Raw genomic sequence first — 18,259 nt, 5'->3', positions numbered from 1 at the left:
GCTATCCTGACAAGTAGTGGGAAGTGAAGGGTTTTACTCCGTGGCTTTAGTGACTTCACCTAAATACTGAGACCATTTCCTGATCTATAAAATGTGCTCCTGGGACCTTTTCTGCTACTCTTGCCAAGGTCACCAGTACAGCTGTATTTACTTACCTAGAAAGCCAGTTTGAACTTGGTGCTGGGGAAGAGGGTGAGTGATTGGGAGAAAGATACTTTCCAGAGAGCAGTAGAGATCTGCTAGGGCTGGGAACTACTGCCCCAGCCTTGCCCTTACGGCGACAGTGCCTACAGCCTCTTGGCTTCTGCTTTCTGGGTCTTCTTTTACTGTTCCCGAGACTACTTGCTTTTCTGCTGCTGGGATCCTTTAGCTTTAGGGCTCAGGCAGGGTCCTGCCCAACTCCATCTTGTCTCTCTTATAACTCCTTTCCAAGGTGTCCACAGCTCTCAGACTCACATTTGCCTCAAGGCTTCTTAACCTGTGTGTTGTGATCCCTTTAAGGGTCAAACGACCCTTTCACGGGTGTTGCCAAAGACCATTAGAAATCACATATATTAACGATTCATAACAGTAGCAAAATTATAGTTAGGAAGTGACAACAAAGCTAATGTCATGGTTGAGGGTCACTACAGCATGAAGAACTGCATTAAAGGATCACAGCATTAGGAGGGCTGAGAACTACAGATGCAGACCTTTCTGAGCCACGTCTGGGTGTGCACACAAGCCCATATAAGCCATATATGCAGAAGCTGTAGGATTCATTTCTCCCAGACTTCCCATTCCTGTTTCCTGGTCTTGACTGACCTTGTCATCTCCTATCTTCTCCCAGGTTCTCATGGCTTAGCCTGTTCTGACATCTGATTGGCCCCACACACCTTAACTGTCCCAGCAAGTCTGCACTCTCTGTTGGCCCTGGGGACAGTAACAGCAGCCTTATATGCCATCTCTACTTTGTGCCATGCCTTCCAAGGCAGAGGAGGGGGGAGGGGTCACAATGCCTTCTTTATGAAAACCTTTTCAGTCTTTTTGTACCATTATTAGATGCCTACATCCAGAGTGCCCTTACTGAGCTCGCTTCCTCATCTCCCCACACCCCCACCGCCCCTTAAATGTTACTTGTTCCTCAGGATGACCTTTCCGCTATTGTCCAGCATGGGGCTCTCATTCCTCCAGTTACAGGAATCTGTATTGGACATTTCTTTTTAAAAAGTAGAGTTTGTGTGCCAGAAATTGTGGTTGTGTAGAGTGAGGCCTGGTCTCAATGACCTTGATGTGAAAGACCAGGGCGTTCAGAGTAGGCGATTATTAAAAGTCTGTAAAATTTTATAGACTACTTCTATTGCAGTCATAACTTCTTCATGTTATATAAATATGTGACAGAGGGTGAGCAGTGGGAGAAAGCAAGCTCCTCAGGGGTGGTGGCACTCTGCTGGCACCGGGAACTACTGTCCCGGCCTGCCAGTCCCCTTGTCACCTCGTTTTGATATTCGCCTTCAAGCTTGTTCTCGAAACAGTTTCTGTACAGCTTCTAAAAGGTTCTCTAACGTCTGCCAGTGTTCCTGTGTGTACATGCTTTTTCTGTCAGAGTCTAGTTATCCTGGGATAGGGTCGAGACTTTGTTTCCGGCTCACTTGTGTTTTTTTCTATTGCAAATGCTCTATAATTTTTTGTTTGTTTAATTAAGATAAGTTTGAGAGAAAGGATGGAAGGACTTGGAGGTTTTTAGAAGTCTAAGAATCACGTAGATAAATGTTAGTAATTAGTGTCAAAAGTAATCATTTTTCAGTTGTTGTTACTTTTGGCTATTTCTCAAAGACACAGTTAAAACTTTAGGAGGAGCAAGTGCTAGAACCCGCCAGAGAGACATCGGTTTGGCACTGAATGTGCTCCAGAGAGCAGTGGTCTCAGCACACCAGCAGTGCTGGCGGCAAGAGCCTGCTTGTCTGTCCTGCAGAAAGGGGGTGTTTTAGATACAGGCCTTTAGAAGTATTTCCCTGCACACTTCAGGAGAAGAGTCTCCCGAGGGAAACGCAACTTCTTTCCTTAAGCCTTCGCATTCCACAAGACATCCTTTCCTCAGACCTGTGGGAAGGGAGCGAGCGCCTCAGGCTTGCCTCCGCCTATGAGGAAGGTGGCTCTGAACATTGAGAGGAATTCAAGGGTAGCCCTGCTAGACTTGGGAAAGGTGTGTGCTCTCCCCCAACACACATCCAGGGTTCTGTGTCTTACCCGCTATCTTTCTAGCTAAGCCACAGCAGTGATGTTTACACCACAGCAGCGGCATTCTGTTCCCCTCCAGAGATAGTCCTGTGTCCCCATGCCACTGAATCTGTAGCCTTAAGCCTTCTTGCCTCTGGAGACTCAGGGGAGATTGGCCCTGCCCTGAGCATTCTGGGAAACTTGGAGCTTTACTTTCCCACCATTTGTTAAGGCCTGAGTTGTCTAAATGGGTTGCACTGTCCCTAAACCCACAGAGTGTCCTGTGCTTACCATCCCCGTGTCCCCACTGTTGTCTCTTTCCTTCCAGGTGTCCTGCACACACCTGTCTCCTGTCAGGTGCAATGCAGGAAATGCATATTGACCCATCACTTAAACTTGAAGCTACTCCCTGGGAAATGCTCCAGTTATTGGGTTTTGATTTTTATAAATGAAAAGAACTTAGTTTTTATATTGACTGTGGTGTTTTTGTTAAGTGTAACATTGAAGAATTCCAGTTTGTTGCTAACACAAGATTTTAATTTTTCTTTACAGGTCAACTTTGTAGTGTGCCAACTCTTTGCCTTGTTAGCAGCTGTTTGGTTTCGAACTTATCTCCATTCAAGCAAAACTAGCTCTTTTATCAGACACGTAGTTGCAACCCTTTTGGGCCTTTATCTTGCATTTTTTTGCTTTGGATGGTAAGTATTTTGATCATGTGTAAGTGAACGCTGTTAGGTCTGTTTGAGAATTGAGTGTGTAGAGGAATACATGGATTTTGTTCTGAAATTGACTTACAAAGTTTTCTTTCAAGGGTAACTTTCAAAATCTTTAGAAACAATGGGTTGGAAATGGGAATCTCTCACTTTGTCTTAGGGAAGATTTACTGTTTATGATTTATGAACAGGGACCAAGGGGGACTTAGAAAGACAGTCTGTTAAGTAGTTCGCCCATCTTGAATATATTTTATGCTGAAACAAGCAGGAAATTGTGTTGTTTGTTCCTTTGGGTTTTCTCTGTGTTGTTGACTCTGACGAGCCTGGGAAAGCCTACTTGATTGACTCTCGTACTATTAGCAACAAAGAGGCTTTTGTTTGTTCCCAGTGGAGGAAAAATTAAGAGAGAAGTTTTTCCTCAGGATTCTTCAAATGTGTGTGTGTGTGTGTGTGTGTGTGGTGTGTGCGTGCATGGTGTGTGTGTGCGGTGTGTTTGTGTGTGCATGTGGTATGCATGGTGTGTGCGTGTGTGTGGTATGCACGGTGTGTGTTCGTATGCATGTGGTGTGTGTGTGTGGTATGTGTGAGTGTGCATGTGCGTGTGTGTGCGTGTGGTGTGTGTGCATGTGGTGTACATGGTGTGTGCGTGTGTGTGGTATGCACGGTGTGTGTTCGTATGCATGTGGTGTGTGAGTGTGTGGTATGTGTGAGTGTGCATGTGCGTGTGTGTGGTGCGTGTAGTGTGCATGGTGTGTGCGTGTGTGTGTGTGGTATGCACGGTGTGTGTTCATGTGTATGTGCGTGTGTGTGCGTGTGGTGTGTGTGTGGTGTGCATTCGTGTGCATATGCATGTGTGCGGTGTGTGTGCGTGCGTGGTGTGTGCGTGCATGGTGTCTGTGCGCGCACGCGCGAGTGTGTTACCTAGCCCCAGTCTTCCTCACTTGGCTAGCCTGAGAGCTACAATTCGGAGCACGGCCTATGCTGCTACTTGGCACCTGTGTGCATGTCTGAACGAGGAAAGCACTGCAGGAAGGTGCTCAGTCACTCTTGGCAAGGCCGTGGAGACTCTGCGTGGAAGGGCTTCTGATGACTCACAGGTGTCCCTCCTGGGTGAGCACTCGCAAGTGCTCGCCATTCACAGACAAGGAGTCTGGCTTGCTCTTCTGCAGGCACCTGTTGGAGCTGAGGAGGCTGTGAGAGAGCTGGATGTGTACCGACTTGATCCCTGCATGTGAGCCTTCCACAGCGGGCTGGAGAGCTGGTGCACTCTGAGGCTAACAATGCGCTCTTCTCCAGGTGTTCAGGCTTTATCCTTACCAGGGCTGCACTCCTGGTATTTCTTAATCTGCCCTTTGCCTCCAGCAGTTGCAAGTGTTTCCTAGGACCTCATGAAAAGTCAGCTAAATATAATTTGCCCATGCCTACCACAAATCAATCAAGTGAGCATCATTTGTTTCATCTCTCCCATATTGCCTTTGGCTGGCTCTCTGATAGCCCTTGGTACTGTACGTGGGGTTATGATTTTTGCCTCAATATCTTAGGATCCAAGTATATGGAGCTTTTTACTTTTTGGATGGCATTAAGTGTATGTATATCATTGAAGTTTTCTGAGGTTTCTTAAATGACTTGTAGAAGCAGTGTATGTTTTTAAACATCATAGAGCTTTCGCAACATGGACTACATGGCTGAACCGTAGTTGCCTCATTCCCCAGCTTTAACAGTTACTAATACCCCACGCTTCTTATTTTATCTTCCCCCTTTCTAGGAGCACACTGAATGTGTCTCTCGGTGTATCCATTCTCTCATCAGCAGCTAAGTATCCCATTATGTGTGTGTAGCCTGCTTTCATGAGGGGCAGAGAACAGTTACTTCTAGCTCAGATGGAAAAGCAGGGAGTGCAGCAGGCAGGGGAGGGTGGGTGTGGGGGTAGAGTGCACGAGTCTCTTCACTGAGCTGTCCTTCACTGAGCTGTCCTTCACTGAGGTGTTTCACCATGTTAAATCTTCATGGATACCTTCTAACACAGCATCCTAGTTACCAAACTTGAGCTCAAGGTTACGTTGTCCTAAGTTTCAAGTTACATATGATAGCAAGAGATTTATTTACTTCACTGGGTTCTTCCTCCTCCTCCTCTTCTTTTGGTAGGAGGGAGAGAGTAAGTTAACTTTATTAGTTGGAATTAGTTAATGGTAAGTATTCTGGTTTATTCTTTAGTTTTGCTTTGTTACTTTTTTTTTCTTTCTCTCTTTTTTTTCTCTTTTCCCCCTCAGAGGCAATCCTCTCATTGATTTTTACAACTTCCCTTTGGAGGACATATTGGCTCTGTAAATATAATTAACATAATTGCTCACTTCACCTACTTCTGCTTAGTCCCCCCATTTTTCTTAGTGCCTACAAGCCTCTTATATTCATTCTAATAGCTTTGATAAGACTATATATATATATATATATATATATATATATATATATAGTATTGATTGGCCAGTGAGCTGACTTAGTGGGCAAAAAGGTGCTTGCTACCAAGCCAGGTGACCTGAATTTGATCCCTAGAACCCACGTGATAAAGGGACAGAACTGAGCCCTGCCTGTGGTCCTCTGATTTCCAAAGGAACCTAAGCGTACACATGTACACACAGAACAAACAAACAGAACACAAATTGTCCAGCAGAGTGTGGGGTAATGAAAGCTTAGATGTTTGAAGCCAGACAGACCCAGATTGAGTCTCAGTACTCTGTGACTTGCAGCGCTGACTTTGGCCATCTTAATGTAATCTCCTTAGCTTTACCCATATGTAAAACGGAAACAGAGAGTGCTTATTGTGGCCGGGAGTACCACAGAGGAGCACGAGCTGGTCCTTGTTAGCATGAGCACCGCTGGTCTCAGGCTCAGTCTGTCCCAGGGTGAGTGCCCCTCGTCTGAAATTCCTGGGATTACAAGTGTCTGATTTTGGAATATTTACGTAGACTTTACTGATTGAAGATCTGGAATGAATAAGCTTGCATTCTGGGGTGCTCCAGAGTAGGAAGTTTTTGAGTGGATCTGTTGATGAGGGATGCTAGACTGTACTCCCATTATCTAGTTGATTAGGAGTGGCATTTCTCTGTTTATCCAATCTCCTTGTTATCCCTTTTCATGTAGTATTGAATTAGCTTTTTACTTCTGCGTAGTTTTTTTTTTTCTCTTTGCTCTTTTGGAGGGCTCTTTATTAGACCAGTCAGTTGTTTTAGGCAGGCAAAGTCACACGGCTCCACAGAGTTAAGCAAATGCAACATAAAAGAATGCAGCACATTTTTGCGTCATTAAACAAACATTCCACAGCATACACAAATATAACATATCTTCAAAATACTATTCTACAACACTCATGAACCTTCCATGTGTTACTTCATAATCCTGAAAACCTGAAGTGGCCTGAGTGTGCTTCCCGTGTGCATGGTACTAATCCTATGTGCGTGGTACTAATGATGATGTGTAAGGTAGTGAGGGGCAGTGTAAGGATTGTCACTGGAGTGGTAGAGTAGGGAGCTGCTGCCAATTGCGGAATTCACAAAAGAGATGAATCCAGAGCTGGTCAGTGCTCAACCTCGATTTACCACAGCAGCAGAGACGAGCATGGCAAGTACCCGCCTAAGTGTTACCCTGCATCCAAAAGGTAGCTAAGCATGCTGCCGGGAGTGGGAGCCTGAAGTCTGTCAAGACACTAGGGTGATGTTTGAGGAGTTCTTTGCTGTAGGCTTCCAAGTCTTGATGCCCCAAGGAAATTTCCCTAGAAAAGGAAACACTCTCCTCAGTCAGACTTGCTCCTCCACCCTGTTGAAGATACTTTTGAGTATTAAAAGTTCTTAGAAGTACCTAGCAGTCCCCAACAACGTACCTAAAGGTCTGTTAGTGAACTGTTAACAATAAATAGGTGGATGAGATTTCAATTAATTACTTTAAAACTTCGTTCTATTTTCATTTATATTTGTGTATGTTTTCCTGTCTCCTCAAAGCCCTCTGATTATAGCCAATATTCCAGGTCATTGTTTTCTGGATGTGTATATGTGGTGTGTGTATACCTGTGTGTGTGGAATGTGTGTGTGTGTGTTTAGAGATGTAGCCTGGCCGAGTCTGTATAGCGGGTAAAGTGCCTGTCGTCTATGGACTTGTCTTGGGGCTGGCTTCTTATTTGTAATATGTCTGTAGAAAAATGTGTAAGCAGTTTTCCCGCATTCATATTATCTGACAGTATGTTGTGAAGTTAAAAAGAAATTTTAATTGTATGTTAATATCTTAATAATTTGTACATGAGAACTGCAGAAGTTTGCTATACATCGTGCCATCCAAATGAGAAGTTGAAAGAATGCATATGTGCATGTGTAATGTCTGATCTCAGGGCTGGTTTGGGCTGAGTTTAGTCCCAGAGGTCCAGATCATATTTTGCCTGAAATTTGTGATGTGAATAGATGAATTACTTTTGTCATTAAATGCTGATTTCTGTATTGGAATTTTAGAAAGGACTGCCATGCCAACCGCAAACACATCATAGCAAATTACTGGATTTTTAGAAGGAAGTTCATTTGACTGACCCCTGTGCTTTGATAATAGATTTGGGGGTTTTGCGGATTACCCTGTTACAAAGGTAAACAGAAGTAGAAAGCTGATGCTGGAGAAGTTTGGGGAAACAGCAGGCTTTCTGCCAGGACTTTTCTGTAGTCCATGTTTATTATTCCTTTTAAAATTATTGTTCCTTGTCTTATGAGGGCGGCGGCCATCCTCAGTCCACATGGCCCCACGCTGCTTCCCTGTTGCTAGGATATGTGGAGCGCTGGGGCCTTGAGCTGGGCTTGTAAAGGTTGGTCTTATTTATCCAGCTCCTTCAGCCTGAGGCTTGGGGCTCCCGATCCTAGGTGTTTGCAGAATGTCATTTGGACTGGGGAAGGTTTAGTTGTGTGTGTGTGTGTGTGTGTGTGAGAGAGAGAGAGAGAGAGAGAGAGAGAGAGAGAGAGAGACAGACAGACAGACAGATAGAGACAGAGACAGAAAACCTTCTAATTACATTAAGTACTTTCCCACCTGTAGTCTTTGCATTTGATGGTTGTGGCTGCTTCTAACACATTCTCCCTTTTTATAGGTATGCCTTACACTTTCTCGTCCAGAGTGGGATTTCCTACTGCATCATGATCATAGCAGGAGTGGAGAGCATGCATCAGTGAGTATTGACTGCGTTCACACAGAAAAACACCTTTCCCTTGAATAGAGTCTAATCAAAGATAGTGGTCATATTTATTACACCACAGTGCTCCTGAAGCGGGGATGCGCATCCCTCTCTGGTCTGTGTACATCAGCTCCAGAATTCTCCGCGGACATGTAACACTGTGGGGTGTTCAGCAGCACCCCTAGCTCCTACCCATTAGACACCAGGAGAACCCTGATTTGTGACAAAAATCAGTGTTTCCAAGATAAACACTTAAGGGCAGGAATTGTCCCTGTTTAACAGTGACTGGCGTAGTCTCTAGGCAATTAGCAGTAGAGAACAGTACTAAAGAGGTTGCATGCAGACGTAGAAGGCCGTTTAGGATCGAGTGATTCATGGGAATTCTGGGAAGGAGACAAGGGAACAACGTCCCTGTTCCTGGCTCGCACACAGAAGTGGAAACAGTTTCTCAAAGGTAGGGACCCAGAAAATAGGGACTATTCCGAGAGGTAACCAGACCCCCGAAACAGTGTTCGGTGTGCAGTAAATGTTTAGTGAGTATTTCCCGAGTCAGTGGATGTGACTTAGCAACTGTGAGATGCACAGCAGGACCTGAGGGTAGGCAGGGGTAGGTGGCTAGTCTGGAAGTGTCCATTTGGGAGCAGCGTTACCACAGTGACTGGTGATGTGGCTCCAGCCTGAGGCTAAAGACCTGCTGGTTTCCTGGTATCCATCCGCAGTGACACACTGGAGTGTGATGCCTGCAGATCACAGCAGGAGTGACAGGAAGACCTGAGCTCAAGTCTGCACAGCTGGCTGCCTCTACATTTTTCTGTTGACAAGCGGGCAGACCTGTTGTATGGTGCTGCCCTCATTTAGGGCAGGTCCCTTCTGATTTGCTGTCCTGCATGCCAGTTTTTTAAATGCCCTGACAGGCACACCTAGAAGCATGCTCTGTGAGTCTCCTAAGTGTCCCTCAGTTCAATCAAATTGACAAGACTGACCTTCACAGATGTGGTTTTCATTTCCTTACACACAGCCCGTGCTGGCTTTTCTTCCCCTTTTGTGAACTAATACTTAAAAGTAGATGTTTTGTTTTAATTTCGCTAAGAATATTTTAAGAGTGTTTTGGGTGAAGCAACCTTTGAATCATTACGACCCTATTTTGTATGTGCGAGTGCCTACTTGTCCGAGTGTGTACCACACATGTGCAGTGCCTGCAGGGTCCAGAAGAAGGCGTTGGATCATGTAGAACTGAAGTTCTAGCCATGTGGATGCTGGGAACCGACCCAGATGCTCTACAAGAGCCACCTCTCCAGCCCTTAAAGCCCCATTTCCAAAGCCTTGCACAGACAACAGGTCCAGGGTGGTATTCATAGCTGATGAAACACAATTGTGTTTCTGACCTGGACAGTAGAAGGAAAAGCAGGTGAAATTGCTGTGCACAGAGGACTTGGCTGCTCTCATAACCAAAAGCGAGAGTGACAGGCTCTTGTGTTGGAATGATAGTCAGGTCATAGCTTTGCAAATAAAATCAGGTCTTTCCTGAAAAGCAGGGGTCTGTGGAGCCAGTTTCTCAACACTGTAGACTTGCCCTGTACAAGACGGCAGTTGCTGGATGTGTGCGGCTCTGCAAGCTTCTTTTTTGTTTATTATTTACTTAATTTATTTTTTTTTTTCCAGACGGCTTCTCTTTGTAGCCCTGGCTGTTCTAGAACTTGCTTTTTAGACCATGCTGGCCTCAAACTTGGAGACCTACCTGCCTCTTGAGTGCTGGGATTAAAGGGGTGCACCACCACAAATGGCTCTAATTCTGTTAGTTTAAATTCGTTAAGATTTAAAATGCGTTTTTTTTTTTAAGCCCACTGTGGCATATATCTTTAATCCCAGCACTTAGACTGAGGTAGGGTGTTTTTCAATTTGAGGTCATCTTGGACTACATAAGGCTGTCATAAAAAAAATAAAAACAATAAACCAGAAACAACAAAACACCCAAATAATAATGACAAAATAGAATCCACTCTCAAGAGGTCACCCCAAGCACATGTACATGTGAGCAGCACTCAGTGGACTCAGTCGGGTGTGTACGTGGTTCTTTGTATGCATGTGTGTACAGTGGTGGTCATGGAGAAGAGGTCCTAAGTTTGAGAGGGAGGGGCCGTAGTTGGAGAGTGAGAGCGGGGAGTGGAAGTGATGCAGACTCGGCTCTCATACATGGAATTCTCAAAAAACAATCATAATAATAAAATGCTGTGCTTCAGCTGTAGAAGCTGCGTTTCAGGTGCTTGAGAGTCTGTGTGTCTGGCGCGTATGGTGGTGATCTTGGCCGGTACAGGTAGAGAACATTTTGACCCTCGCATACAGTTTTGGGTAGCGCTGCTGTGGTGATGATGCAGGGGTGTAGGTTGAGTAGTATCGCCCTCTCCAGCGTTCTCAGGGAGGAAGTGATCTGTCCATGTGCTCACATGGGCACTAGAACTCAGTGCTAGGTTCTGACACTGCTGGATGGAGTCAGGAAGAGGCTGGGCCTTCTGAACCACTGGGGTTAGAAACAAATAGCAGGTGATAGCAACTAGGGAAAATTGTGTGCTTTGGTCTCCTTTTTAGTTTGCAACACACACACACACACACACACACTCACACTCAGACACACGCTCACACTCAGACACACACACACACACACACCATACACACGGCCTTACCTTTTCTTGCTTTCTTGTTAACATACATTCCTTCTTTTCAGTGTAGTTTTGCATGATGTGTGTATTCATTTGAAGAGCCAGACTTCAAATCTTTAATGATGGAAGATTTATGCTTCTCTGGGTGCTTAACTGTCTTGTGGTTTTTATGAGATATTTATTATATGATCCACTTTATGTAGCATTACTGTGTGTTAGTTAAAGTGTTTCAGTGTGCTATGAACTTGATTTCTGTAGCTCCCCCTTTGAAAGTGCTCATATGTGTTATGCCACTCAGATCTTGATCTAGATGATTTGTCATTAGCCCTCAATCTAGGGGCTGGAGAGAGAGAGATCAGAAATCATCAGTACGTGTTCTAGCTAGGCATAGCTAGGCGTGCCAGCGCTCGGGAGGCAGAGGCAGGCAGATCTCTGTAAATTAGAACCTTGCCTGACCTACGTTGTGAGTTCCAGGACAGTCAAAGCTACATGGAGAGGCTCTGTCTCAAAAACAAAACAGACGAACAAACAAGCAAACAAACAGCAATTGCTTTGGCAAGGGACCCAGGTTTTTTCTAGTTGGTATTTTTATGTAGGCTTTGAAATTGTGGGGGAGGGGGCTAGGTGACAGGCACTAAGATGAGTTTAGAGATGGAAAAGGGATTAGGTGACAGGCACCAAGAAGAAGAGTATTTAGAAACAGTTGGTCTGGGCTGCCATAATAAAATGCCATAAACTGGCAATTGATAAAATAGCAGAAGGTTATTTCTTGAAACTCTGGAAGTTGGACAGTCCAAGTTTGGGTGCCAGTAGACTTGGTGTGTCTGGCGAGAACTGCTTCCTGGTTCATACTCAGCCCTCTTCCTTCTGTGACCTTGAGACCAAAGGTGCACCAGTGTGGGCTCTTGGTCTCTGTGAGGTCTCCTCTAAGCTAACATTTCAGAGCACTATGTATTAGGCTTTTAATTCTCCTAATTAATATAGGGAGAATTATGCTGGATTCATCCAGCATTTTCCAAAGCAAGGTTTGGCGAACTATCTTTATAGTGAACCAGGTAGTGAACGTTAGGGTTTGCAGGCCATGTAGCCTTTGTCACAACTGCCATACGCTCTGTTCTTAAGCTGCAGAAGCAACAGGAGTGTGGCAGAACGCCAGTAAAACTCCTTAGAAATGCAGGAAGGTGCTAGATTCAGCCAAATCATTTAATAAGGAAAATCTTGCCACAGGTTGTGGTATAGCACCTGGGATGGCATGTTCTCAGTTAAGTGTTCACTAAATGAATAAATGCATGCATGCATGCATGCATGAATGAATGAGTAGACGTGGACTTTTGTTGATAGTGCAGCCTCCTAGACTTGAATCCAGCTGTAGTCTTTGTCTCCAGCAGAGTCACCTGGCTACAGGTCAGCCCTGCCCTGCAGGACACTTGCCAATGGCTTCTGCCTGTCCTCTGCTGCCCTCCCTCACTAGAGCAGAGCTGCCTCCTTGATTGCTTGCCTGGAGCAACTGTTGCTGGGCTGCACTTTTCTTTCTCTTTCCTGGAAGAGAAGAGGCTGTGGGCAAGGAGAGGAGTGTTGGGAGCTCTTCACTTGGGTCATGGAAGAGGGAAGGAAGAGATCAGGACTGCCCACGCCCCTGTGGGCTCAGGAAGGTTTTTTTCCCTACAGAAGGAAGCACAGTGTGGGTAGGTCCCTTGTATCCTCATGTGCTTTTCTGATGTGGTGAATAAACTTTTGTGGATGGTATGGGAACCAGAGTATCCTTGTATTACTTAAAAACAAAATTCTGTGGGGAATTTTGAGTTCCAGAAAGACAGTCTTAAAATTTTGCAACACAATAGAAGAGAATGGCCGTTATCTTAATATAAACTGCAGAAATGTAGATCAAAATGGGAATGTGGAAAGGGTGTTGGTGAAGCATGAATAGTAAAAACTCAGAGAGAGATATTGGGGTTCAACCTGAAGGTCAGAAAAGTAAAACAGCCAGCCACTGGTTCTTACCTCTACCTCAGTCGGAAATGGCGATCCTGCCTCGAGGAATCTCAGAATGAGACTGAGTCTGAGAGCTGTTTCCTTCCATTTTACAATCCTCTGTAAGACTGGGATTAAAGGTGTGTGTCACCACTGCCTGGTCTATAAGGCTGATCAATGCAGCTGTTCCACTCTGATCTCCAGGCAAACTTTATTTTTTAAAATACAAATAAAATATCACTACATGTTGGTCTAGAGGAATTAAGCTAAAATATTTTTCTTGTAAATTGACAAGTGATTGTCAACAAAAATCAGTGACCTGGAGATTAAAATGTGAAAAATATGAGTAATTTACAGTGAAATCACAAATATCTAATGACTCTGTACTGTGCGGGATACCTTCAGTAGTTACAAGACGTTTGTGATCGCTGCTGCTGTATTACTCTGACCCCAATATCTTCCAGAAGCAGCTTAAGCCAGGATTGATTTTGGCTCATGAATTTAGAGGGTTTTAGATCACCATGATGAGGCAGGTCCTAGAGGTAGGAGGTGTGGCAGAGAGGATTCACATTCAAGCTGGCAGGATGTTGGGGGACTGAGCCCAAGCAGGGCTATGACCTCAGAGACCTTCCCCTTGTGACCTACTTGTAATAGGTAGGCTTCACCCCCTAAAGATTTCATAGCCTCCCAAGCCATGCTGACACCTAGGGAATGAATAACTGTTAAAAATGTGGACCCATGGGGGACATTTTGGATTCAAACCTTAACAGAATTTTAAATGTTGTATCATGAGACTGAGATGCCCACCATTGTGGACCATCTGTCTTTGTTTGGGTTGCCATGACCACGGCAACTCATAAGGAAAACATTTAATTGAGGGGCTCACTTCCAGTTTCAGAGGTTCAGTCCATTGTCATCATGGCAGGGAGAATGGCGGCAGGCAAAGAGACGTGGCACTGGAGAAATAGCTGAGAGTCCTACATCTTGCAGGCAACAGGAAGTCAACTGACACACTGAGCGGTATCCTGAGCATAGGAAACCTCATAGCCTGTCCCTGCAGTGACACACTTCTCTAAAAAGGCCTTACCCACTCCAACAAAGCCACACCTCCTAATCGTGCCACCCCATAGGAGCTGATGGGGGTACAGTTACATTCAAAATACCACACCAGCCTTCGCTGTGTGCCTTAGTTTCCAGAGGCTAAGAGCACAGCAGTTGGAATAAAGGATGCGCGCACCCAGAAGAAGCATTTAAACTTGTGGATGAAATGCTTTCCAAGGCCACCCACCATGACAGAGTCTCGCTGTGCCTTTCTCTATCCGCTGGTGTCACAGCAGAGCCTCCCCTGAGTAGTCTGCTGTCATTTTCACCACCGCGTGTGAGTTCGCTTCGGTTTTCCCCAGGGTATGACTCTTTCGTAGGATAGTTTGCAGTTTTCTCATGCCGAAGCATTTAGATAAGAAAGCTCATTAAAGGGAAATGATCTGCTCCATTCTGTTCTCCGGAGTGGACTTTTCTAGCTCTTGATTTTGGATGTCTTTTTGTCTGGGTTGGGTTGAGTACTGGTCCCTAGTGTGTGCCTGTGAAGCGTCTAGGAGATCATGGTTCCTCCAGCTAGTGGCTGCAGGTGCCTTGCTTGGTGGGGTCAGGTGCTTGCCATGAGGTGAAGCGTTCTCCGCCCAGCTGCTTGCTTAACTTTTCTCTCTTGGCTTCCCCGTAGAACAGAGTATTCCAGGTGATGGCGAGGAGGGGTGGTGCTGGGGGACAGAGGCAGTTTGAGCTGATAGGGCCCGTATCACAAGGGCGGGTAGTCCTAGGGTGCTCTCTGACATGCCATCTGCCATTGCCATCGAGACTCATGAGCGTGGGTTCCTAGATAAAGAACGCTATCTGAATTCCAGTAACTGTACTCTCCGTGAGTGGTGATCTTGGAGCTGCCATCTGGTAGGCAGAAGCCTCAAGCCATTTGAAAATGTGTCCTCATGAAGCTAATTAGCAGTGGTTAGTGGCTCAGCAGCAACTCTGTGGGGAAAACATTAACTTCTCTGAGGGTAATCCCGGGCTCCTGTGAGAGACAATAACATGTGGTGGGAAGGGAAGTGGACCTCGCTTCTGTTTTCCTCCGCGTTCCCTGTGGACGAGATTCAAAAGCCTTTTGCTGTTCTGCAGAAGTGCAGGCTCTCTGGGGCTCTTCGGTGCTGTCTAAATGCACTTCACTTAGGAAATTGAGGTTGGTGTCAGTTAGGGACTCCAGACGCTTTTCCAGTTGGTCCCTAATTCTCCCCTTGTCATAGGTCATGTTGCGCAGTTGCAGTACGTCAGGTCTTGCACCCAGCCAGGCACTGTCACCCACGAGCAACAGCCCTCATGTGGGTGTGACTTACCCGTTCTACCAAGATACCTGTCTGGTCTTGAAAATAATAATCATATATTACTTAAAAATGAGGGAGTTCTAGTAACTAAAGTGAGAATATTACTTGTCAGTGAGGGATAGGATTCATCCTTGGGCTTTGGGTATATCCAAAGACTTATAGTATTTTTGCCCCATGATTCTAATCCTTGTCTGAACATCGCAGAAAGAAAAAAAAAAGAGTTCTTGTAAGCATCATTATGGATGATGACAATAAATCCTGTCATTTGATGCTGTACAGTTTGCTTAAATCTGGTGTTTTATGCCAACTTCACACAAGCTACAGTCATTGAGGAGGTAACCTCGACTGAGAAAGTGCCCCTGTAAGACAGCTTTGGTTAAGCCTGTAGGGCACTTTCTTATTTAGTGATTGATGGACGAGGGACCAGCCCATTGTGTGTGGGGCCATCCCTGGACTGGTGGTCCTGAGGGCTACAGGAAAGTAGACTGAGCAAGCCATGGGGAGCAAGCCAGTAAGAAGCACCCTCCATGGCCTCTGCATCAGCTCCTGCCTCTGGGTTTCTGCCCTGCTTGAGTTCCTGTCCTGACTTCCTTTGATGATGAACAGCGATATGGAAGTGTTAGCTAAATAAACCCTTTCCTCTCTTGCTTTTGGTCATGGAGTTTCATCACAGCAATAGTAACTTGGGTTTTAGGTAAGTTTTGGGGGGAGCAGGGGCCTGAGGCTGCCAGAACACTCAAGCCCTCTGTGGTGTGGTGTGCCTTGTCTGTCCCCGACAGGTGCAGTTTCTCTGTGGGTCTGTGGGGACCCACAGGGGCTGGACTGAACAGGTAGAGCCTCTGGACTGTGACTTGAACTTGAGCTTAGGTACTCTGTGGAGGGCTTTGTTGTTTAAAATACCTGTTTACCTGTTGAGATGGTGCTGTGATAGACACAGAGGAGGAGTGGCGTGAACAAGGTCACAGGACAAGGAACAGCCTGTGTGAGCGGTCTTAGAGGTGGGTCTCAAGGGGAACAGCGTGCCAGGGATGCTGAGGACGAGAGAGGGTGGCAGAGCCCGTGTGGTGCAGCTCAAGCCTGCAGCCAGGCTCTCTGATACCCAGACAGGAGCTGGGGAAGGGGGTGGAAAGCTGGATGTGTGGCCAGCTATACCCCTTTGGTTGTAAACTCACTTCCCCACGGGAGACACCCTGCACCCGGAAGTTCCTTAGCTAGAGATTCACAGGTGTATCTCAGTGGGAGCCTGTCAGCATCTGAGAGGGAGTGATGCTGCAGATATTGTGGCGGCGGGATTCTCACATTCCATTAACATTCTTACACCGTGCAGGGCTCTGAAAGTCATCCATGGTCCTCAGAGTTGTTAATTTGTTTACTGGAGTCTTTTAAAGAATTTTTTTTATTTAAACAAAAAGATTTTTATTTACTTACCAGTCACTATAAACATCCAGATACATATTTTGAAAAAATATTCGATATCATTGAGATACTATACTCTGACATTTTTGTTGTTGTTGTCAAATTCTTGGGAACATATAGCATCTAGGCATCTTTAAAAAAGGTTTACCCTTTAACTAAATGCTTGACTACCAGTGATCCCCAGTTCTGGACTCCCTACTTTGTTTAAAACTGGCCAGAATTTTTGAAGTGCTTTGCCTCAATTATTATATTACGATACATACAAACTTTAAAGTAGCACATTAAGGTTAGTGTTGTTGAATGCTTAACTATGCAGAGATGTGTTGCACTGTTTAATTACATAAAGATGTGTTGCTGTTTTACCTTGCCTGCCTAAGGCACCTGATTGTTCTAATAAAAAGCTGGAAGGCCAATAGCAAGGGAAGAGGTATAGGAGGGACTTCCAGGCAGGAAGAGTAAGGAGGAGGAATTTAGGCTTGGGGAAAGAAAAAAAAAAAGAGAGATGTCATGGGCCAGCCAGTCAGACAGCCACCAGCAAGCCAGACTTAGAGTAGGACTTTCAGAATGAAAGGAAGGTATAAAGCCCCGAAGCAAAAATGTAGATGAATAGAAACTGGTTAAATTGAGTTAAAAGAGCTAGTGAGACAAGCCTAAGCTAAGGCGAAGCATTCTTAATAATAAGTCTGTGTCTTTTTGGGAACTCATTGGCAGCCCAAAGAAAATTCTAACTGTAAGTTAGTATACTGTAAGTTAGTATTTTAATATAAATATGTGTAGGAAAAAACTGATTTTTTAAATTAATGCTAGTTTATTCCAGACTCCGTATTTGAGTGCCTATGGAAGGAAAGGCAAAGGATTACAGAAACTATTTAATGACCTAGAAATCTGCCTGGCATTTGGGTGAAAGGTTATTAGAAGGGTGAGCATCTATTTCCCACAATAAAAACCCAGCAGTTGTTTAAATGTAATAAAGGCCCCGGAAGGAGTTGTGAGGGCTTTTCTTTTCCTGACCTTGAAATTGGCCCAAGGCATGGCTGAGCTTGAGCGGTTCCTGCCTTAGGAAGGAGATAATGGAAGTCCAAGCTGGAACTGGCCTTTTGCCTTACTGAGTTCTTTGTAATCTGTCTCCTCTGCATATGCCGAGAACAGCTTCCTTTTACAATGCCAAAGATTATAAGCTTCTAGACTATAGAATACACAGTGCTACCCGCCTTAGAGCTCTCTGAGACGTCACGGTCTTAAGATGTGAAGAAACAGGTTTAAATCACATGTTCCTTTTTCAAGCTACTTAGCTCTTAAAGCTCAGAATGGCAGTCAGTTCTGTGGAATTATTGTGACACTGTTACTCCCTTACAGGCTTAGGTGGTTCAAGGATTTCGCTTCTCCTTGGTAAACTGCAGGAGGGGCATGGTGATTGATTGATAATAATATACAGAGACATGTTGTCTTTTGTTTCTTAGGTTTCTCCATTTTTCTTTTATAAAATTTCAGGTGGTTTAAGGGATTGTTTTAAAACCAGCCTCTGGTTTTTGTGGTCTTTAATTTTGGCATCCTTCAGTCACATAAACATGTAAACACGTGTACACATCCACCAAAAAAAAAGATATTAAGGATTAAGGTAAAAGTAAGGTAAAAATTAAGATAATTCTTGGGGAATAAAGATGCATGCTGGGAAGAAACAACAGAGGGGAAGAATAACTGTGGAGCATTGTTGTGTGACGTTTTACTCTTTTG

At 44.9% G+C, this 18,259-nt stretch overlaps 1 protein-coding gene across 2 annotated transcripts in view; it reads left to right on the top strand.

The window, feature by feature from the left end:
• The window catches only part of Mboat2 (membrane bound glycerophospholipid O-acyltransferase 2), a 123,233-nt gene that overhangs the window by 38,033 nt on the left and 66,941 nt on the right, over nucleotides 1–18,259 (top strand). For both annotated transcript variants that reach the window (XM_085690835.2, XM_085690834.2), the window contains exons 2-3: nucleotides 2,752–2,897; nucleotides 8,026–8,103. In XM_085690835.2, coding sequence (XP_085546961.1) covers nucleotides 2,752–2,897; nucleotides 8,026–8,103 — 224 coding nt within the window. The remainder of the gene's footprint in view (nucleotides 1–2,751; nucleotides 2,898–8,025; nucleotides 8,104–18,259) is intronic.

This window comes from Myodes glareolus, chromosome 6 (assembly GCF_982192425.1).
Source record: "Myodes glareolus chromosome 6, mMyoGla1.1, whole genome shotgun sequence".
Taxonomy (NCBI): domain Eukaryota; kingdom Metazoa; phylum Chordata; class Mammalia; order Rodentia; family Cricetidae; genus Myodes; species Myodes glareolus.
Note: the sequence above shows the minus strand (reverse complement) of the source record. Positions and strands in the feature narration are given on the sequence as shown.